Here is a 21,082-nt window from a genome sequence, read left to right as displayed (position 1 = left end):
CAGTGGACCTATTTGGGCGGTAAGCAAATTGGAGTGGGTCTAGGGTGTCAGGTAGGGTGGAGGTGATATGGTCCTTGACTAGTCTCTCAAAGCACTTCATGATGACGGAAGTGAGTGCTACGGGGCGGTAGTCGTTTAGCTCAGTTACCTTAGCTTTCTTGGGAACAGGAACAATGGTGGCCCTCTTGAAGCATGTGGGAACAGCAGACTGGGATAGGGGTTGATTGAATATGTCCGTGAACACACCAGCCAGCTGGTCTGCGCATGCTCTGAGGCGCGGCTGGGGATGCCGTCTGGGCCTGCAGCCTTGCGAGGGTTAACAAGTTTAAATGTTTTACTCACCTCGGCTGCAGTGAAGGAGAGTCAGCATGTTTTGGTTGCGGGCCGTGTCAGTGGCACTGTATTGTCCTCAAAGCGGGCAAAACGTTTATTTAGTCTGCCTGGGAGCAAGGCATCCTGGTCCGTGACTGGACTGGTTTTCTTTTTGTAAGCCGTGATTGACTGTAGACCCTGCCACATACCTCTTGTGTCTGAGCCGTTGAATTGAGATTCTACTTTGTCTCTATACTGACACTTAGCTTGTTTGATTGCCTTGGAGGGAATAGCTACACTGTTTGTATTTGGTCATGTTTCCGGTCACCTTGCCCTGATTAAAAGCAGTGGTTCGCGCTTTCAGTTTCACGCGAATGCTGCCATCAATCCACGGTTTCTGGTTTGGGAATGTTTTAATCGTTGCTATGGGAACAACATCTTCAACGCACGTTCTAATGAACTCGCTCACCGAATCAGCGTATTCATCAATGGTGTTATCTGACGCAATACGAAACATATCCCAGTCCACGTGATGGAAGCAGTCTTGGAGTGTGGAATCATATTGGTCGGACCAGCATTGAACAGACCTCAGCGTGGGAGCTTCTTGTTTTAGCTTTTGTCTGTAGGCAGGGAGCAACAAAATGGAGTCGTGGTCAGCTTTTCCAAAAGGAGGGCGGGGCAGGGCCTTATATGCATCGCGGAAGTTAGAATAGCAATGATCCAAGGATAGCGTATGGTGTGTGTGTGTGTGTGTGTGTGTGTCTCAGTGGAGCACACAAAACAGAAAATATGCTACCACCATTAAATAATGAAACAGTACAACAGTAACCTCATTCCAGCCCTATGGGCATTTTGACGGGGGGTTACGATGTTGTGAACTCAAACGCCTCCTTGAAAACCCTTTGCTGCCGTCAAACAAAATAACACTTTGATTCAACAGCGACCGTTGTCTTTTCATATCTAGATTATTGTAAATCAGGGCATCTCTTAGTAGATTTGAAAAATCTAGAGAATCCCTAACGGAGGAAAAACCTCCCCGTAACCTCCCCCCAACCTCCCCATCGCTCTGGTTTATCAGACAGTGTTCAAGAGGTTAGCCAAATAGCAGACGCTAAAAATAGTCCCGGTGGCCGGCAGTACACGGCATCAGGATCTCTGAGGTAACAGATTTTGACTGTCTCGTCCAGGTTGTGTGTGTCTGTGTGTGTGTGTGGTGAGGAGCAGCAGGGGGTTCCAGCCATGCTGACACGGATGCTCATGGTGATTATGGATATATGAAATTGGGCCAGTAGCGAGGGGGGAAGAGGTGGGAGGGGGAGGTCAGGAGTACAGGAGAGAGATGGGAGAGAGATAGATGGAAGGGGGAGAGAGAAAGAGTGAGAGAGGGGGGAAGGAGGAAGGGGTGAGAGGGTATGCTGAGGTCAGCAGTGTAGGAAAAAGAGAGCGATAGATTGAGAGAGGCAGGGAAGGGTGAGGAGGCAGCGAGGCAGTAGTAACCCAGTGATGACCCTGCCCTCTCTGTGACCTCTCCTCTCCTGGATGGCTGAGCAGCCTGGGAGGGGCGAGGCTAGTCACCGTTGTCTGAACCCGACCTACAGTGTGTGTGGTGAGGTACAAGCCTGAGTGGTGCGTTTACAGTCGGAGTTGAAAGTATGTGCGAGTAAGCCAGTGTGTGTGTGTGTGTGTGTGTGTGTGTGTGTGTGTGCATCAAATCACATTTTATTTGCCACATGCTTCGTAAACAACAGGTGTGGACCAACAGTGAAATGCTTACCCAGGTGCATGCTAGAGCACCAGTGTGTGTGTGTGTGTGTGTGTGTGTGTGTGTGTGTGTGGTCAGCCCAGTGTGCCTGTGTGTTTACATGATGTAAGTGTGTGCGTCCATCTGAGTGCGTTCTCTTTCCGGACCCAGGTTTCGGGGGCGGTGGTAGCCTAGCCGACCCCATGTCACACCCCCCCCCCCCCCCGGAGACACAACTGACAACCATCGGCCGATTAATCCCTTAATCAGGTGCCCAGAGCCTGGCAAGAGCAGAGCGGTCGTGGAGGGGGGGGGTAGAGAGCACTGCGAGGCCGGGGTCAACCAAGGGACAGGCAGTCTCACGCACGCTCCCGTCTGTGGTTCACCACCCCTGCCATCAGGGGCTGAGCGGACTGCTGAGCGCCACACACACACACACACACACACACACACACACACACACACACACACACACACACACACACACACAGAGAGAGCTGGGATAAGCACACTTGCGCCACAGTTGAGATTCATTGAGCGGTCAGACGGTTACACACACAAACATTTTGCCCACACACACATACCCTCAGAAAGTAGATAGACACACTCTCAAAGTAGAGGGGTCTAAGTGGTCTTTTTGTGTGTGAAATTGCATGGCCTTCACTTACCTATCTAGCACAATAAAACACACACACACTACACACGCCACTGTATGTCCAGGGCTATGACATTATGTTCTGGCGCCATAAAAAGATGAATCCTGTTCCTAAGTGTGTGTGTGTGTGTCTATCATCCCCTCTAGTGTAGGAGCAGTGGAACACAACACCAGTTCACCTCTAACAGAAAGTAGAGGGGTTGTGACCTGACAACTCCCACTACCTCTGTACTGTCGTGTAGAATCTCTCACTTGCACAGCTCTGACTGATCATATACGGTGGTTGTATGGTACATACACCGTATGGTACCATACACCGTCATGATCTCAATGTACACAGGCAGGCTATGTATGGTCTAATGCAGGGCTCTCCAACCCTGTTCCTTGAGAGATAACCTCCTGTAGGTTAACTCCAAACCTGTTCCTGGAGAGCTACCCTGCTGTAGGTTAACTCCAAACCTGTTCCTGGAGAGCTACATGCTGTAGGTTAACTCCAAACCTGTTCCTGGAGAGCTACCTGCTGTAGGTTAACTCCAAACCTGTTCCTGGAGAGCTACCTGCTGTAGGTTAACTCCAAACCTGTTCCTGGAGAGCTACCTGCTGTAGGTTAACTCCAAACCTGTTCCTGGAGAGCTACCTGCTGTAGGTTAACTCCAAACCTGTTCCTGGAGAGCTACCTGCTGTAGGTTAACTCCAACCCTGTTCCTGGAGAGCTACCTGCTGTAGGTTAACTCCAACCCTGTTCCTGGAGAGCTACCTGCTGTAGGTTAACTCCAAACCTGTTCCTGGAGAGCTACCTGCTGTAGGTTAACTCCAACCCTGTTCCTGGAGAGCTACCTGCTGTAGGTTAACTCCAAACCTGTTCCTGGAGAGCTACCTGCTGTAGGTTAACTCCAAACCTGTTCCTGGAGAGCTACCTGCTGTAGGTTAACTCCAACCCTGTTCCTGGAGAGCTACCTGCTGTAGGTTAACTCCAACCCTGTTCCTGGAGAGCTACCTGCTGTAGGTTAACTCCAACCCTGTTCCGGGAGAGAACCTACAGGAGGGTAACTCCAACCCTGTTCCTGGAGGGCTATCGACCTGTAGGTTTTCCCTCCAACCCCAGTTGTAACTAACCTGATTGAGTTTATCAACCAGATATTTATTAGAATCAGGAGCGCTAGATTAGGGTTGGAGTGAAAACCTACAGGACGGTAGCTCTCCAGGAACAGGTTTGGAAAACCCTGGTCTAATGTCGATATCACGTTTACTTGACTGTCACATACCTTATCCGATCAATGTATGACACAGGTAGGCTATACATAGTCCAATGTATATTATGTTGACATTGAGTGGATTGTGTTTAGGCTACATGCTAATATATTCTGTATCTTTAGAGACAGCCATATGCTATCTAGTATACTGTAATCTTCTCTCTATATCAGGTTATATTAACACACTGTACATATCACATTTTATCGGACAAATACATGTCTGCTTTTACTTGACAATGCATTATTCATTTTTGAGACAGAGTGAAAATGACTGCGCTGCTGTTTCGCTGTTCACCTTTGACCTTCGTTGTCTGCTCCAATCAGAACGTACAGTCCGACTGTGTGCGTGTACATAGGTGAGGAGAGGACTGGCAGTAAAGCCCTACAGCTAACAGCCAGACAGCCACACCATTACCGATTCAACACATGTAAAGCTACCGTATCATACCGCGAGGTATACCTTTGATGCATCGACAGAGGGGGAATACAGAGATGAGCTGGGAGAGGATGAGAGGAAAGGATCAAAATAAAGGTGGAGAGTACCGGGGAGAGGAACGCCCTGAGGGTGAGAGAGAAGGAAGAAAGATGAGTGAGTGAGAGAAGGAGACGGATAAGAGGAGGAGTCATAAAATGACATCCTCCCTCCTCATCCCCTCGCTCTCCCTCTCTGGTCGACCTGCTCAGAAAGGGGTGAAGAGTTCAGCTGCTTCAAAGGGATGCAGTGGTGGAAGACAACATGTCAGCTGGGGAGCGAAACAGCAGCAGCAGACAGAGACTGATCTTAGACCAGTTACCTCTTATTCAGCCAGGAGCGGGAGGGGTGATAATGCTGCTACATCTGTTCTCAGATCGGCTGGTACTGTAGCGTTCAATAATTCAGTACAATGATGATGCAACACTTGCACTGAGACTAACGGCGAGTGGTGTGTTTGTTACAGAGAGAGGGAGGGTGGGGGGGTGGTTCAAAGACCCAATAGTCCCCTAAGGGGAAGAGTGCCTAAAGATATCAGTGCCACTGTAAGACTAGATCTACCAGGGAGGGAGGAAATGAAGGAGAAAGGGAGGGAGGAGGGCACAGAGAGGGCAACAGCCAGGGCACTGAGGCAGAGTGGAACAGGCTTAGCATCAGGATACAGCAGTACAGTGGTGATGAAATGAAACGGCAGGGTCATGTCCTCCCACCCACCACTTGGGCTACATCAACATGTATTCCTGCATTTCATAAATCCAATCAATTATTGTTATGCAGTACGTGTGGACAATTGATTGTCAGTGTACGGTTTAAACTATATTGAACAAAAATATAAACGGAACATGCAACAATTTCAACTATTTTTACTGAGTTACAGTTCATTTAAGGAAATCAGTCCACTGAAAAAAATTCATTAGGTCCTAATCGATGGATTTCACATGACTGGGCAGGGGCAGAGCCATGGGTCGGCCTGGAAGCGTATAGGCCCACCCACTTGGGAGCCAGGCTCACTGACTGGGGAGCCAGGCAAAGCCTATCAGAATTAGTTTTTCCCCACAAAAGGGTTCTATTACAGACAGAAACACTTCTCAGTTGCACCAGCTGTCCTGGTGGCTGGTCGCACCTGCGTAATGGTCATAATGTTTAATCAGCTTCTTGATATGCCACCTGTCAGGTGGATGGATTATCTTGGCAAAGGAGAAATACTCACTAACAGGGATGTAAACCAATTTGTGCACAACATTTGAGAGAAATAAGCTTTTTCTGCATATGGAACATTTCTGGAATGTTTTATTTCAGCGCATGAAACCAGCATTATACATGTTGGGTTTATATTTTTGTTCAGTACACACACACACACACACACACACACACACACACACACGAAGTCGGAAGTTTACATACACTTAGGTCATTAAAACTCGTTTTTCAACCTCTCCACAAATTTCTTTTTAACAAACTATAGTTTTGGCATGTCGGTTAGGACATCTACAGTCGTGGCCAAAAGTTTTGAGAATGATACAAATTTTCACAAAATCTGCTGCCCCAGTGTCTTTAGATATTTTTGTCAGATGTTACTATGGAATACTGAAGTATAATTACAAGCATTTCATAAGTGTCAAAGGCTTTTATTGACAATCACATGAAGTTGATGCAAAGAATCAATATTTGCAGTGTTGGCCCTTCTTTTTCAAGACCTCTGCAATCCGCCCTGGCATGCTGTCAATTAACTTCTGGGCCACATCCTGACTGATGGCAGCCCATTCTTGCATAATCAATGCTTGGAGTTTGCCAGAATTTGTGGGTTTTTCTTTGTCCACCCGCCTCTTGAGGATTGACCACAAGTTCTTAATGGGATTAAGGTCTGGGGAGATTCCTGGCCATGGACCCAAAATATCAATGTTTTGTTCTCCGAGCCACTTAGTTATCACTTTGCCTTATGGAAAGGTGCGCCATCATGCTGGAAAAGGCATTGTTTGTCACCAAACTGTTCCTGGATCGGTTGGGAGAAGTTGCTCTTGGAGGTTGTGTTGATACCAATCTTTATTTATGGCTGTGTTCTTAGGCAATATTGTGAGTGAGCCCACTCCCTTGGCTGAGAAGCAACCCCACACATGAATGGTCTCCGGTGCTTTACTGTTGGCATGACACAGGACTGATGGTAGCGCTCACCTTGTCTTCTCCGGACAAACTTTTTTCCGGATGCCCCAAACGATCGGAAAGGGGATTCACCAGAGAAAATTACTGACATGATGTCAGCTGGTCCTTTTATGGCAGGGCTGAAATGCAGTGGAAGTGTTTTTTGGGGATTCAGTTCATTTGCATGGCAAAGGCAAAATGTGCAATTAATTGCAATTCATCTGATCATAACATTCTGGAGTATATGCAAATTGCCATCATACAAACTGAGGAGGCAGACTTTGTGAAAATGTATATTTGTGTCATTCTCAAAACTTTTGGCCACGACTGTACTTTGTGCTTGACACAAGTCATTTTTCCAACAATTGTTTAGACAGATTATTTCACTTATAATTCACTGTATCACAATTCCAGTGTGTCAGAAGTTTACATAAACTAAGTTGACTGTGCCTTTAAAACTTCTTTGGGCTAGGGGGCAGTATTTCCACGTCCGGATGAAAGGTGTACCCAAAGTAAACTGCCTGCTACTCAGGTCCGGAAGCTAGGATATGCATATTATTAGTAGATTTGGATAGAAAATACTCTGAAGTTACTAAAACTGTTTGAATAATGTCTGAGTATAACAGAGCTGATTTGGCAGGCGAAACCCCGAGCACAATCCATTCAGGGAAAACATTTTTTGAGCTCAATATGTTTTCCATTAGTTTTCTATGGCTATCCCTTTTTAATAGAAATATGCTTGCAGTTCCTATGGCTTCCACTAGTCAACAGTCCTTAGAAATTGGTTGATGTTTTTCCTTTGAGAAATGAAGAAGGAGCCCTGTTATTTCCATGTGTCACTCCAGGTGCACTCTAATGTTTTTGTGCACGCGACCTGGAACGAGCTTCACTTTGTTTTCGTCCGGTATTGAGCACAGTATTTCCCGTCTTAAATTGTATCAATTATTTACGTTTTAGGATACATAAATTTGGATTAGGAAAGTTGTTTGAAATGTTTGGACCAAGTTTACAGGTAACTTATTAGATACTTTGTAGGCATGTTGGGCGAGTTGGAACCGGTGGTATTCTGAATCAAACATGCCAAATAAATTGACATTTTGGGGATATAAAGAAGCAATTTCTCGAACAAAAATACAATGTGTGACATTTATGGGACATTTTGCCAACAGAAGAAGATCTTCAAAGGTAAGGCATGAATTATATCGTTATTTCTGACTTTTGTGTAGCACCTGCCTGGTTGAAATCTGATTTTCATGTGTTGGTATGCTGGGGGCTATCCTCAGATAATTGCATGGTCTGCTTTCACCGTAAAGCCTTTTTGAAATCTGAAACTGCGGCTGGATCAACAAGAAGTGAATCTTTAAACCGATGTATAACACTTGTATGCTCTATGAATTCTTATTATGAGTATTTCGGTTTTTGAATTTGGCGCGCTGCAGTTTCACTGGGTGCTGTCAACTCGATCCCGCTTAAAGGGATTGGCTCGCAAAGGGATCCATAAGAAGTTAAACAGCTTGGAAAATTCCCAAAAATTATGTCATGGCTTTAGAAGCTTCTGATAGGCTAATTGACACCATTTGAGTCAATTGGAGGTGTACCTGTGGATGTATTTCAAGGCCTACCTTCAAACTCAGTGCCTCTTTTGACATCATGGGAAAATCAAAAGAAACCAGCAAAGACTTCAGAAAAAAGATCTCCACAAGTCAGGTTCATCCTTGGGATCAATTTTCAAACGCCTGAAGGTACCACGTTCATCTGTACAAACAATAGCACGCAAGTATAAACACAAATGGGACCACGCAGCCGTCATACCGCTCAGGAAGGAGACGCATTCTGTCTCCTAGAGATTAATGTACTTTGGTGCAAAAAGTGCAAATCAATCCCAGAACAACAGCAAAGGACCTTGTGAAGATGCTGGAGGAAACGGGTACAAAAGTATCTATATCCACAGTAAAACGAGTCCTATATCGACATAACCGGAAAGGCCGCTCAGCAAGGAAGAAGCCACTGCTCCAAAACCGCCACAAAAATGCCAGACTATGGTTTGCAACTGCACATGGGGACAAAGATGGTACTTTTTGGACAAATGTCCTCTGGTCTGATGAAACAAAAATATAACTGTTTGGTCATAATGACCATTGTTAAGTTTGGAGGGAAAAGGGGGAGGAAGAACACCATCCCAACCATGAAGCACTGGGGTGGCCGCATCATGTTGTGGGGTGCTTTGCTGCAGGACGGACTGGTGCACTTCACAAAATAGATGGCTACATGAGGAACAAAAATTATGTGGATATATTGAAGCAACTCAAGACATCAGTCAGGAAGAAAAAGGTTGGTCGCAAATGGGTCTTCCAAATGGACAACGACCCCAAGCACACTTCCAAAGTTGTGGCAAAATGGCTTAATGACAACAAAGTCAAGGTATTGGAGTGGCCATCACAAGGCCCTGAAGTCAATCCTATAGAAAATTTGAACTGAAAAAGCGTGTGCGAGCAAGGAGGTCTACAAACATGACTCAGTTACACCAGTTCCGTCAGGAGGAATGGGCCAAAATTCACCCAACTTATTATGGGAAGCTTGTGGAAGGCTACCCGACACGTTTTGACCCATGATCAACATTTAAAAGGCAATGCTACCAAATACTAATTGAGTGTATTTAAACTTCTAACCCACTGGGAATGTGATGAAAGAAATAAAAGCTTAAATTAATCACTCTCTACTATTATTCTGATATTTCACATTCTTAAAATAACTGACCTAAAACATGGAATTTTTACTAGGATTAAATGTCAGGAAGTGTGAAAAACTGAGTTTAAATGTATTTGGCTACGGTGTGTGTGTGTGTGTGTGTGTGTGTGTGTGTGTGTGTGTGTGTGTGTGTGTGTGTGTGTGTGTGTGTGTGTGTGTGTGTGTGTGTGTGTGTGTGTGTGTGTGTGTGTGTATGTATGTATGTATGTATGTATGTATGTATATATATATATATATATATATATATCACACACACAAAAGCTATGGAATCATGTAGTAACCAAAAAGTGTTAAACAAATCTAAATATATTTTATATTTGAGATTCTTCAAAGTAGCCACCCTTTGCCTTGATGACAGCTTTGCACACTCTTGGCATTCTCTCATCAACTTAACCTGGAATGCCTTTCCCAGTGAACGTTACGCCTCTGCTTTTTCCAATTCTGGTCTGTATGTGTGTGAGAGTGTATCCTCTAGTCCAATCTCTTTGACAAGCAGTCATCAGGTTCTACTACAGCCCACATCACTTTAACTACACGACCCCAACTGAGACGCCATGTCAGGTACACTCGTCTTAATTAGCAAGGGCGCTGAGGGTGACGAAAGACGAAACGGAGGGTGGTATATTGGGACGGAAATAGGCTCACTGCTAGGAGACATGTGTGACTTCACACCCATGGTGGGGGGTAGGGGGTAGATGGAACCAGGGACAGTGGGTGGCAGGGACATCATCACCCACACTTTGCCAGCCTGCCTGCCTGGGACAAAGGGTATCACTCAAGGCACTGTACCCCCCCATACCCCCCTCCTCCCAGTCCCCTGATGTCCTTCTGTACCCTCTATACCAGTACCCATCTGCTAACAGGCACTAGCAGGCGTTAGCCAGCAGCGCAGGGGACTGTTTAGCCCTCCTGTAATTAGCCCCTAGACGCTAACCGTGCTAACAGCATGTTTTAAAACAGATGTAGGGGGTGGAGAGAGAGAGCGCTACCGCCACCACCGTCATTTGATAAGGAGAGAGAAAGAACGAAAAGAGAGAGAAACAGAAGTGACCTAGTTAAAGCAGTGATGCAACACATTACAGTACACAATGGCCAGTTTTGATGCCAGTCCTCCTTGCTCTCCTGATGGTTGCCTTGGTCAACTGAAAATTAGCTAGTCCGGTCATTTAATTACATCTAGCCTATTCCATATTAGTGGGTTTAAGGAGGAGCCTCTCTGGTTACAATCCATTTAACCAGTCTATTGTAAGAGCTCCAGTTTCTTTTTCAATCTGTGCTCAATCGCACCCATGTGACTTTCAGCCAACAGCGTCCCTCCCTGCGCCGGAGTTGACCTCGGCAAGGGGTCAGAGGTGACGGAGTAGACGTCCTTGAAACCTCGTGGCCGTGTGACGCAGATGACTCATACGGAATATACCTTCCCCTTGGCCTCCCCCCCCGTTCCTCTCTCTAACCTCAAGGCCATCTGACTGAGGGGCCAGACTCACTGTCACAGCCATCACACCAGACAACCTTCTCTCCTACTCCCTCAGACGACCCCACTGCTGTTGTCATGGCAATGGACAACGGCACTACTCGCTCTACTAAGCTCCAGGGGGGTGAGCACAATGAAAGATATTTGAAGTATTTAAAGCTAGAATCCTTCATTTGTCTCATCGCATGCTGCTAATTTACAAAGGCTAACAGGCTAACTGGCCAATGTTAAACTACACTGACAGGCTAACGGCTTGCGCTCTGAATGCTAGCGGATGCTAAAGGAGGATGTGGTGGTGTGGTGAGCATGTCGGCCCAGAGGTGGGGAATGATGGTGAGGAAAAAAGAACAAAGGACAAGCAGCAGTAGTGGAGGAATCACTCAGAGACTTTCCACCTCCTCTCTGTTCAACTCTCTCTCACACACACACACACACACACACACACACACACACACACACACACACACACACACACACACACACACACACACACACACACACACACACACACACACACACACACACACACACACACACACGTAATGTATAGTGCGTGTGTGGTGTATAGTGTAATGTAGTGTATAGTGTAGCAGCGCTCCCAGGCAGTGACTATGACTCACTGTAGACACAGGGCGACCCAGAGAGAACAAGAGAACAGAACAATGGCAGCTGGTGTGTGAGGGTACAGGATGAGATGAGGGGCCATGAAGCTGAGAGATCACTGTACTGTTATTAACTGCTGTGTTACACTACACACCCCGCAGCAAACACACACACACACAGTAGTGTTCCCTCGGAGCATGGAATTCAATTAAATCAAGAGATCACACACACACACACACGGTAACACCCACCCACCATCAACACCTACATCACACACAACCTACAAGCTACACACAGACACACACTTGACCACACTTTCAGCTGAAAATTAAATAAGCAGATGGGCTAAACTTTTGTGATAACACACTGTAATTACGTAGCAGCGAATAACATGAAACATGTTAAATCTAGCACACGGTTCAGGACAGGGTGTTCTTTTCAGTCCTTCCATCCTTTCACCATCTCTGTCTCATATAGTCGAGGGTGAGAGGGGCCTCTCGTATGACATAACCTGTACTGCAGCAGAAATAACAGAACATGCTAAAACTAGAAGACGGTTTAGGACAGGGTGTTCTTTCTTCCCTCCGTCATCTCTGTTTTCATAGAAAGGGGCGAGGGTGAGAGGGGGGCCAGGTTTGAGGTTCACTGTAGCGCACCGTTGGAGATGGACCCAGCATCCATCGATTGGTTTGTTTCGGACGGAGGACCGCAGGCCGGGAAAAGGATATTGACTGAACATGGAAAATAATTGACCCTTCTGCCCATCTTCCACCCAAAAAACTTGGGAGGAGGAGGGGGGAGAGAACAGAAAAACAGAAGGAAGTGGAGAGGAATACGCAGGAGGGAGAGAAAGAGAACAGAGGTGTTGAGAGAGGACTTTGACCTGGATATTACCATGGGAGGACACAAAGGCTTTGGTGCCAAAATAGAGAGCTTTGAGTCTCAGTGTAAGCGATATAAACATTTCACAGTACAATGGTTTTACCCATGTCATTACATGGCAGGGACCTGGGTCACCTTTGACCTCTCTACTGATTCATTCCTATTGGCTGATTTAAGGCACTAACTGTAACCATGTTGACCCAGTCACTACCCTTTCACTGCAATCTCCAGATCAACATGGGTGAATTATATACTCAGATGTGTGAGATCACTGAGTAGAGTTTTAAAATACTTGCACGCCTTGTCGGTACATAGGTCAAGTTAAGGTTTGTGGAGCTCATTTGAATTCAATCTCTACTTGCACTATCCTATATAGAGAAACATCAACTATGTTCTAATCATTTTATATGATAAAATTGGCTGTGAATGTGTCTATTGTGCTGTCAAAAACATCACTTCTAACCCGGAACACACACACACCAAATACCTCCCCCCTCAACCCACAGCCCATTACCTTACCTGATAGCTTCATCAGCAGCTCCGACGCCACCTTGAAGTTGATGTCCTGGCTGAGGAGACTGTTCTTGTTCCCCATGGGGCTTCCCTCCCGTCCCTTTAGTGTCCCCCTGTGGCCCCCACTGTCTGCTGTGACCTCTGCTGGCCCTGTGGCCCCCAGTGCCGCGCCCTGCTCCTGGTAGAAGGAGGAGTAGCTGGGCTGGCTCCGGGGGCTCCTCCGCACCTCTTCTTCCTCTGCCCGGGGTTCCTGCTTCAAATGGAAGGACTGTGGAGCCTTCAGGGCTTCCTTCTGGTTGGCCGCTATACAGAGAGAGAGGGGGGAGAGGGTTATAGAGAGGGGGGGGGTAGAGGATAGCGAGAAGGTTGGAGAGGAGGAAAAGGTGAGGAGAGAAGGGAAGAGGACAAATGAAAGAGGAGAGAGAGGAAGAGGTGGGAGGGAAAAGGGAGAGAGTAGAGCCAGATTGGTGAGAGAGGTGAGGGTCAAGAGGAATGAGAGGGACGACAAGGACAGAGAGAGGGTAGACAGAGAGGGTTGAGGAGGGTTGTGTGTGAGAGATCCTCAACTATTTGTAGAACGATACAGTGTGGACTGTGGCAGAAGAGCAGGTTTCAACTGGGGTTTTCTCCATGTGACAGTTTATCACATAAATCCAACAATAACATAACGCTGGTCACATGGCACAACACGTGGCCGTGTGTCTGCATTCTACTGTCTTCTGTGTTCTTAGTGTGTACCTCAAACCACACACACACACACACAGGAACATAGTCACACACACACTGACCAGTAACATGTGAGAGAGAGGGAGTCTATCAGATTGAGGATGAGAGTAGGTTTTGTAAGCAGTCTGTTATTTAGAGAGAGAACTAAAAGTCCCTGGTCTGGACCATCAGTGAACAGTGAATCCTAGGATCCTGGAGCACAGTGGGCCAGCACAGATGGTAGGACCTAATGACTGACTCTCTCACTCTGTCCAGGTCTGCAGGGCATCTCTAACCAAATCCACTCCTCCCCTTCTCTTTCTCTCCATCTTTATTTCACAGACACACACACCAAAAAGGCATTGAGTTAAGTTAGGCTTGTTAATACACAGATAATAATTCAACTAAATATTATCTGCAGAGTGTAGATACACTTAGGTGTGTGTGTATATATATATATATGTGTGTGTGTTTGTAGGGAAACTGGGTCACATCTAATCCCGCCTTAGATGAATAATTCAGAATTAGACATGGAGCAACTTCTGATCGCCGCCAAGAAACCACAGAGACCACGGTGCCTCAATGCTTTGTGGTGATGGTTCTCTTACTCTCTGTCTCTCACTGCTCTCTCTCTCACACACACACTTGGGTCTGTTATCACTCTTGGGTCGACGGCTGTCCCGTTTCTTCAGGCCCCACTATAGATCCGCTCCCCTGCTCACCCCCCCTCACCTGCTCCTCACTCACCCCATCTCACCCTCTCCCGTCACACCTAACATCTCTGGACGACACAGGCCTGCCGCGGGGCCACCTCTCCTGCCCGTGTAATAAATCTGCGGCAGCTCCGGCCATCTGATTAATGATGATGCAGGGACAGAGAGCTCAGGTAAGGGAGGACAGAAGCCATACTGGCAGAACCTCCCATGCTGTGCCACTGGGCTGTGCTGGTGGAGGCTGGTAGGGGGGGCGTGAGGCCTAGTGGGAGGCCTGCGAATGGGGGACAGTGACTTTCACGTCAAGGGGTTAGGGGTCGCGGCAGCACCACCAGCTGGAAATGTCACACAGTCGGATGTCAGTGGGCAGGCTCGATGGTGGAGTGTGTGTGAGTCGGATGTCAGCGGGCAGGCTAAGTATAACCTGGTCAGCACCTGGAAGGACGTCCTCTAATTAGGAGTGTGTTCAGGCCGTGTTGGATCAGACAGGGACAGCACGCTTCACTGTGGCCCTGGGAAGGCCTACACACACACACACCCCTCCAACGGTACTCCACCGGAACAAAAACAACCCTCAAGACGCAGTGGACACCGTGCTTACAAACACAAAGTCACTCCACTACAATGACCTTTTTGGGCCCTATAAATAGCATCGTATTTAAACTCTCCCAATCTGAGTTATGGAAATCACTCAATTATTTAGTACCCTAATGTGACGTTTTTTATTTCTCCAGTCGGGAACTCAAGTAACACAAAAAACACACAAGTGTACCTTATCTATTCCACTTAACAGATGCTTTTTCCCTGCAGGAATCTAACCAATGACGCTGACATTGCTCGAGCCACGCTCTTACCAACTGAGCCACACAGGACTGCTGCTGCTACTACTGCTGCTGCTACTACTGATGCTGATGCTACTGATGCTGATGCTGCTGATGCTGCTACTATGACTACGACTGATGCTGCTACTACTACTACTGCTGCTACTACGACTGATGCTGCTACTATGACTACGACTGATGCTGCTACTACTACTACTACTACTGCTGCTATGACTGATGCTGCTACAACTACTACTGATGCTGCTACTACTACTGTTGCTGCTGCTACAACTGCGACTGCTGATGCTGCTACAACTACTACTGATGCTGCTACTACTACTACTACTACTACTACTACTATTACCACTACTGATGTTGCTACTACTACTACCACTACTAATGCTGCTACTACTGATGCTGCTACGACTACTACTGCTGCCGCCACTACGACTGCTGCCACTACGACTACTGCTGCTGCTGCCACTACGACTACTGCTGCTGCCACTACGACTACTGCTGCCACTACGACTACTGCTGCTGCTGCCACTACGACTACTGCTGCTGCCACTACTACTGCTGCTGCCACTACGACTACTGCTGCTGCCACTACTACTACTGCTGCTGCCACTACGACTACTGCTGCTGCCACTACGACTACTGCTGCTGCCACTACGACTACTGCTGCCACTACGACTACTGCTGCTGCTGCCACTGACTACTACTGCTGCCACTACTACTGCTGCCCACTACGACTACTGCTGCCACTACGACTACTGCTGCTGCCACTCGACTACTACTGCTGCCACTACGACTACTGCTGCTGCCACTACGACTACTGCTGCTGCCACTAAAACTACTGCCACTACTACTGCTGCCACTACAACTACTGCTGCTGCCGCTCGACTACTGCTGCTGCCGCTACGACTACTGCTGCTGCCGCTACGACTACTGCTGCTGCCACTCACGACTACTGCTGCTGCCACTACAACTACTGCTGCCACTACAACTACTGCTGCCACTACGGCTGCTGCCACTACGGCTGCTGCCACTACGGCTGCTGCTGCTGCCACTACGACTACTGCTGCTGCCACTACGACTACTGCTGCTGCCACTACGACTACTACTGCTGCCACTACGACTACTGCTGCTGCCACTACGACTACTGCTGCTGCCACTACGACTACTGCTGCTGCCACTACGACTACTACTGCTGCCACTACAACTACTGCTGCCACTACTGCTGCTGCCACTACTGCTGCTGCCACTACGGCTGCTGCCACTACGGCTGCTGCCACTGCTGCTGCTGCCACTACGACTACTGCTGCTGCCACTACGACTACTGCTGTTGCCACTACGACTACTGCTGCTGCCACTACGGCTGCTGCCACTACAACTACTGCTGCCCACTACACTACTACTGCTGCCACTACGGCTGCTGCCACTCACGGCTGCTGCCACTACGACCACTGCTGCTGCCACTCACGACTACTGCTGCTGCCACTACGACTACTGCTGCTGCCACTCACGACTACTGCTGCTGCCACTCACGACTACTGCTGCTGCCACTACGACTACTGCTGCTGCCACTACGACTACTGCTGCTGCCACTACGACTACTGCTGCTGCCACTACAACTACCGCTGCTGCCACTACAACTACTGCTGCCACTACGGCTGCTGCCACTACTGCTGCTGCCACTACTACTGCTGCCACTACTGCTGCTGCCACTACGACTGACTCACGACTACTGCTGCCACTACAACTACTGCTGCCACTACAACTACCATTACTGCTGCCACTACTGCTGCTGCCACTACTGCTACTACCACTACGACTACTGCTGCCACTACTACTGCTGCCACCACGACGACTACTGACGCTGCCACTACGACGACTACTGCTGCCACTACGACGACTACTGCTGCCACTACAACTACTACCACCACGACTACTGCTGCCACTACAACTACTACTGCTGCCACTACGACGACTACTGCTGCCACTACGACGACTACTGCTGCCACTACAACTACTACCACTACGACGACTACTGCTGCCACTACAACTACTACTGCTGCCACTACAACTACTACTGCTGCCACTACAACTACTACCACTACGACGACTACTGCTGCCACTACGACGACTACTGCTGCCACTACAACTACTACCACTACGACTACTACTGCTGCCACTACGACGACTACTGCTGCCACTACAACTACTACTGCTGCCACTACGACGACTACTGCTGCCACTACAACTACTACTGCTGCCACTACAACTACTACTGCTGCCACTACAACTACTACCACTACGACGACTACTGCTGCCACTACGACGACTACTGCTGCCACTACAACTACTACCACTACGACGACTACTGCTGCCACTACAACTACTACTGCTGCCACTACAACTACTACTGCTGCCACTACGACTACTACTGCTGCCACTACGACTACTGCTGCTGCCACTACGACTACTACTGCTGCCACTACGACTACTACTGCTGCCACTACGACTACTACTGCTGCCACTACGACTACTACTGCTGCCACTACGACTACTACTGCTGCCACTACGACTACTACTGCTGCCACTACGACTACTACTGCTGCCACTACGACTACTACTGCTGCCACTACGACTACTGCTGTTGCCACTACGACTACTACTGCTGCCACTACGACTACTGCTGTTGCCACTACGACTACTGCTGCTGCCGCTACGACTACTGCTGCTGCCACTACGACTACTGCTGCTGCCACTACAACTACTGCTGCCACTACAACTACTGCTGCCATTACTGCTGCTGCCATTACTGCTGCTGCCACTACGGCTGCTGCCACTACGGCTGCTGCCACTACGACTGCTGCTGCTGCCACTACGACTACTGCTGCTGCCACTACGACTACTGCTGCTGCCACTACGACTACTGCTGCCACTACGACTACTGCTGCTGCCACTACGACTGCTGCTGCTGCCACTACGACTACTGCTGCTGCCACTACGACTACTGCTGCTGCCACTACGACAACTACTGCTGCCACTACGACTACTGCTGCTGCCACTACGACTACTACTGCTGCCACTACGACTACTGCTGCTGCCACTACGACTACTGCTGCTGCCACTACGACTACTGCTGCTGCCACTACGACTACTGCTGCTGCCGCTACGACTACTACTGCTGCTGCCACTACGACTACTGCTGCTGCCACTACGACTACTGCTGCTGCCACTACGACTACTGCTGCTGCCACTACGACTACTGCTGCTGCCACTACAACTACTGCTGCCATTACTGCTGCTGCCATTACGGCTGCTGCCACTACTGCTGCTGCCACTACGACTACTGCTGCTGCCACGACAACTACTGCTGCTGCCACTACTACGACTACTGCTGCTGCCACTACGACTACTGCTGCTGCCACTACTACTGCTGCTGCCACTACAACTACTGCTGCTGCCACTACTACTGCTGCCACTACGACTACTACTGCTGCCACTACAACTACTGCTGCCACTACTACTGCTGCCATTACTGCCGCAATTACTACTACGGCTGCTGCCACTACGACTGCTGCCACTGGCTACTGCTGCTGCCACTACGACTACTGCTGCTGCCACTACGACTACTACTGCTGCCACTACGACTACTGCTGTTGCCACTACGACTACTGCTGCTGCCACTACGACTACTGCTGCTGCCACTCGACTACTGCTGCTGCCACTACAACTACTGCTGCTGCCACTACGACTACTGCTGCTTCCACTACGACTACTGCTGCTGCCACTACAACTACTGCTGCTGCCACTACGACACTACTGCCACTACAACTACCACTACTGCTGCCACTACTGCTGCTGCCACTACGACTGCTGCCACTACGACTACTGCTGCTGCCACTACGACTACTGCTGCTGCCACTACTGCTGCTGCCACTACGACTACTGCTGCCACTACTGCCTGCCACTATGACTACTGCTGCTGACTACTACTGCTGCCACTGACTGCTGCCACTATTACTGCTGCTGCCACTACGACTACTACTGCTGCCACTACGACTACTACTGCTGCCACTACTGACTACTGCTGCCCACTACGACTGCTGCTGCCACTACGACTACTGCTGCTGCCACTACGACTACTACTGCTGCCACTACGACTACTACTGCTGCCACTACTGCTGCTGCCACTACGACTACTGCTGCCACTACTGCTGCTGCCACTATGACTACTGCTACGACAATGACTACTACTGCTGCCACTACGACTAACTGCTGCCACTACGACGACTACTGCTGCCACTTACTGCTGCTGCCACTACGACTACTACCGCTGCCACTATGACTACTGCTGCTGCCACTACGACTGCTGCTGCCACTACGACTACTGCCACTACAACTACTGCTGCTGCCACTACGACTACTGCTGCTGCCACTACTGCTACTGCTGCTGCCACTACTGCTACTGCTGCTGCCACTACTGCTGCTGCCACTACTGCTGCTGCCACTACTGCTGCTGCCACTACTGCTGCCACTACGACTACTGCTGCTGCCACTACGACTACTGCTGCTGCCACTACGACTACTGCTGCTGCCACTACAACTACTACTGCTGCCACTACTGCTGCTGCCACTACGACTGCTGCCACTACTACTGCTGCCACTACTACTACTACTGCTGCCACTACTACTACTACTGCTGCCACTACTGCTGCTGCCACTACGACTACTGCTGCCACTACGACTACTGCTGCCACTACTGACTACTGCTACTACAATGACTACTACTGCTGCCACTACGACAACTGCTGCTACTACGACTACTGCTGCTACTACTACGCTACTACTGCTACTACTACGACTGCTGCTACTATGACTACTGCTGCTACTACTACGACTACTACTGCCACTGCTGCCACTACGACTAACTGCTGCTACTACGACTACTGCTGCTGCCACTACTGACTAACTGCTGCTACTACTGCTACTGCTGCTGCCACTACGACTACTGCTGCTACTACTACGACTACTGCTGCTGCCACTACAACTACTGCTGCCACTACAACTACTGCTGCCACTACGACTACTGCTGCTGCCACTACAACAACTGCTGCCACTACGACTACTGCCGCTGCCACTACTACTGCTGCCACTACGACTACGACTGCAGCCACTACGACTACAGCCACTACGACTACTGCCACTACGACTACTGCTGCCGCTACTACGACTACTGCTGCCGCTACTACGACTACTGCTGCCGCTACTACGACTACTGCTGCTGCTACGACTACTGCTGCTGCTACTACGACTACTGCTGCTGCTACTACGACAACTGCTGCTACTACGACAACTGCTGCTGCACTAGGGTACTACTTTTAAGTTCTGCATACACATCACAGACAAACTGAATTGGTCTACTCACACTGACAGCGTCGTGAAGCGCACAGCGCCTACTCACCTGGAGGCTGAAGAAATTCTTGTCACTAAAAGCACTCACAAACTACTACTGATGCACAATCGACATCCTGGCGGCTGTACACCGCCTGGTACGGCAACTGCTGCCCTCAACCGTAAGGCTCTCCAGAGGGTAGTGAGGACTGCACAACTACATCACTGCCAAACTACCTGCCCTCCAGGACACCTACACCACCCGTTGTTACAGGAAGGCCATAAAGATCTCAAGGACATCAACCACCAACCACTGCCTGTTCACCCCGCTATCATCCAGAAGGCGAGGTCAGTACAGGTGCATCAAAGCTGGGACCGAGAGACTGAAAAACAGCTTCTATCTCAAGGCCATCAGACTGTTAAACAGCCACCACTAACAGTGAGTGGCTGCTGCCAACACACTGTCATTGACACTGACCCAACTCCAGCCATTTTAATAATGGGAATTGATGGGAATTATGTAAATATATCACTAGCCACTTTAAACAATGCTACCTTATATAATGTTACTTACCCTACATTATTCATCTCATATGCATATGTATATACTGTACTCTACATCATCGACTGCATCCTTATGTAACACAT

General features: G+C 48.7%; 1 protein-coding gene and 1 long non-coding RNA gene across 2 annotated transcripts in view; one reads left to right on the top strand and one right to left on the bottom strand.

The window, feature by feature from the left end:
- znf827 (zinc finger protein 827) overlaps positions 1-21,082 on the bottom strand; it is a 117,556-nt gene that overhangs the window by 44,021 nt on the left and 52,453 nt on the right. The window contains exon 6 of the mRNA XM_052485238.1: positions 12,799-13,095. Within this exon, the coding sequence (XP_052341198.1) occupies positions 12,799-13,095 (297 nt within the window). The remainder of the gene's footprint in view (positions 1-12,798; positions 13,096-21,082) is intronic.
- On the top strand, positions 2,559-3,681 carry LOC127913672 (uncharacterized). Its single transcript, XR_008086372.1, has 3 exons — positions 2,559-3,394; positions 3,475-3,514; positions 3,555-3,681. It is a non-coding gene; the product is annotated as an uncharacterized LOC127913672 (long non-coding RNA).

This window comes from Oncorhynchus keta, chromosome 29 (assembly GCF_023373465.1).
Source record: "Oncorhynchus keta strain PuntledgeMale-10-30-2019 chromosome 29, Oket_V2, whole genome shotgun sequence".
Classification (NCBI taxonomy): Eukaryota; Metazoa; Chordata; class Actinopteri; order Salmoniformes; family Salmonidae; genus Oncorhynchus; species Oncorhynchus keta.
This window is presented reverse-complemented; position numbering and strand designations above follow the sequence as displayed.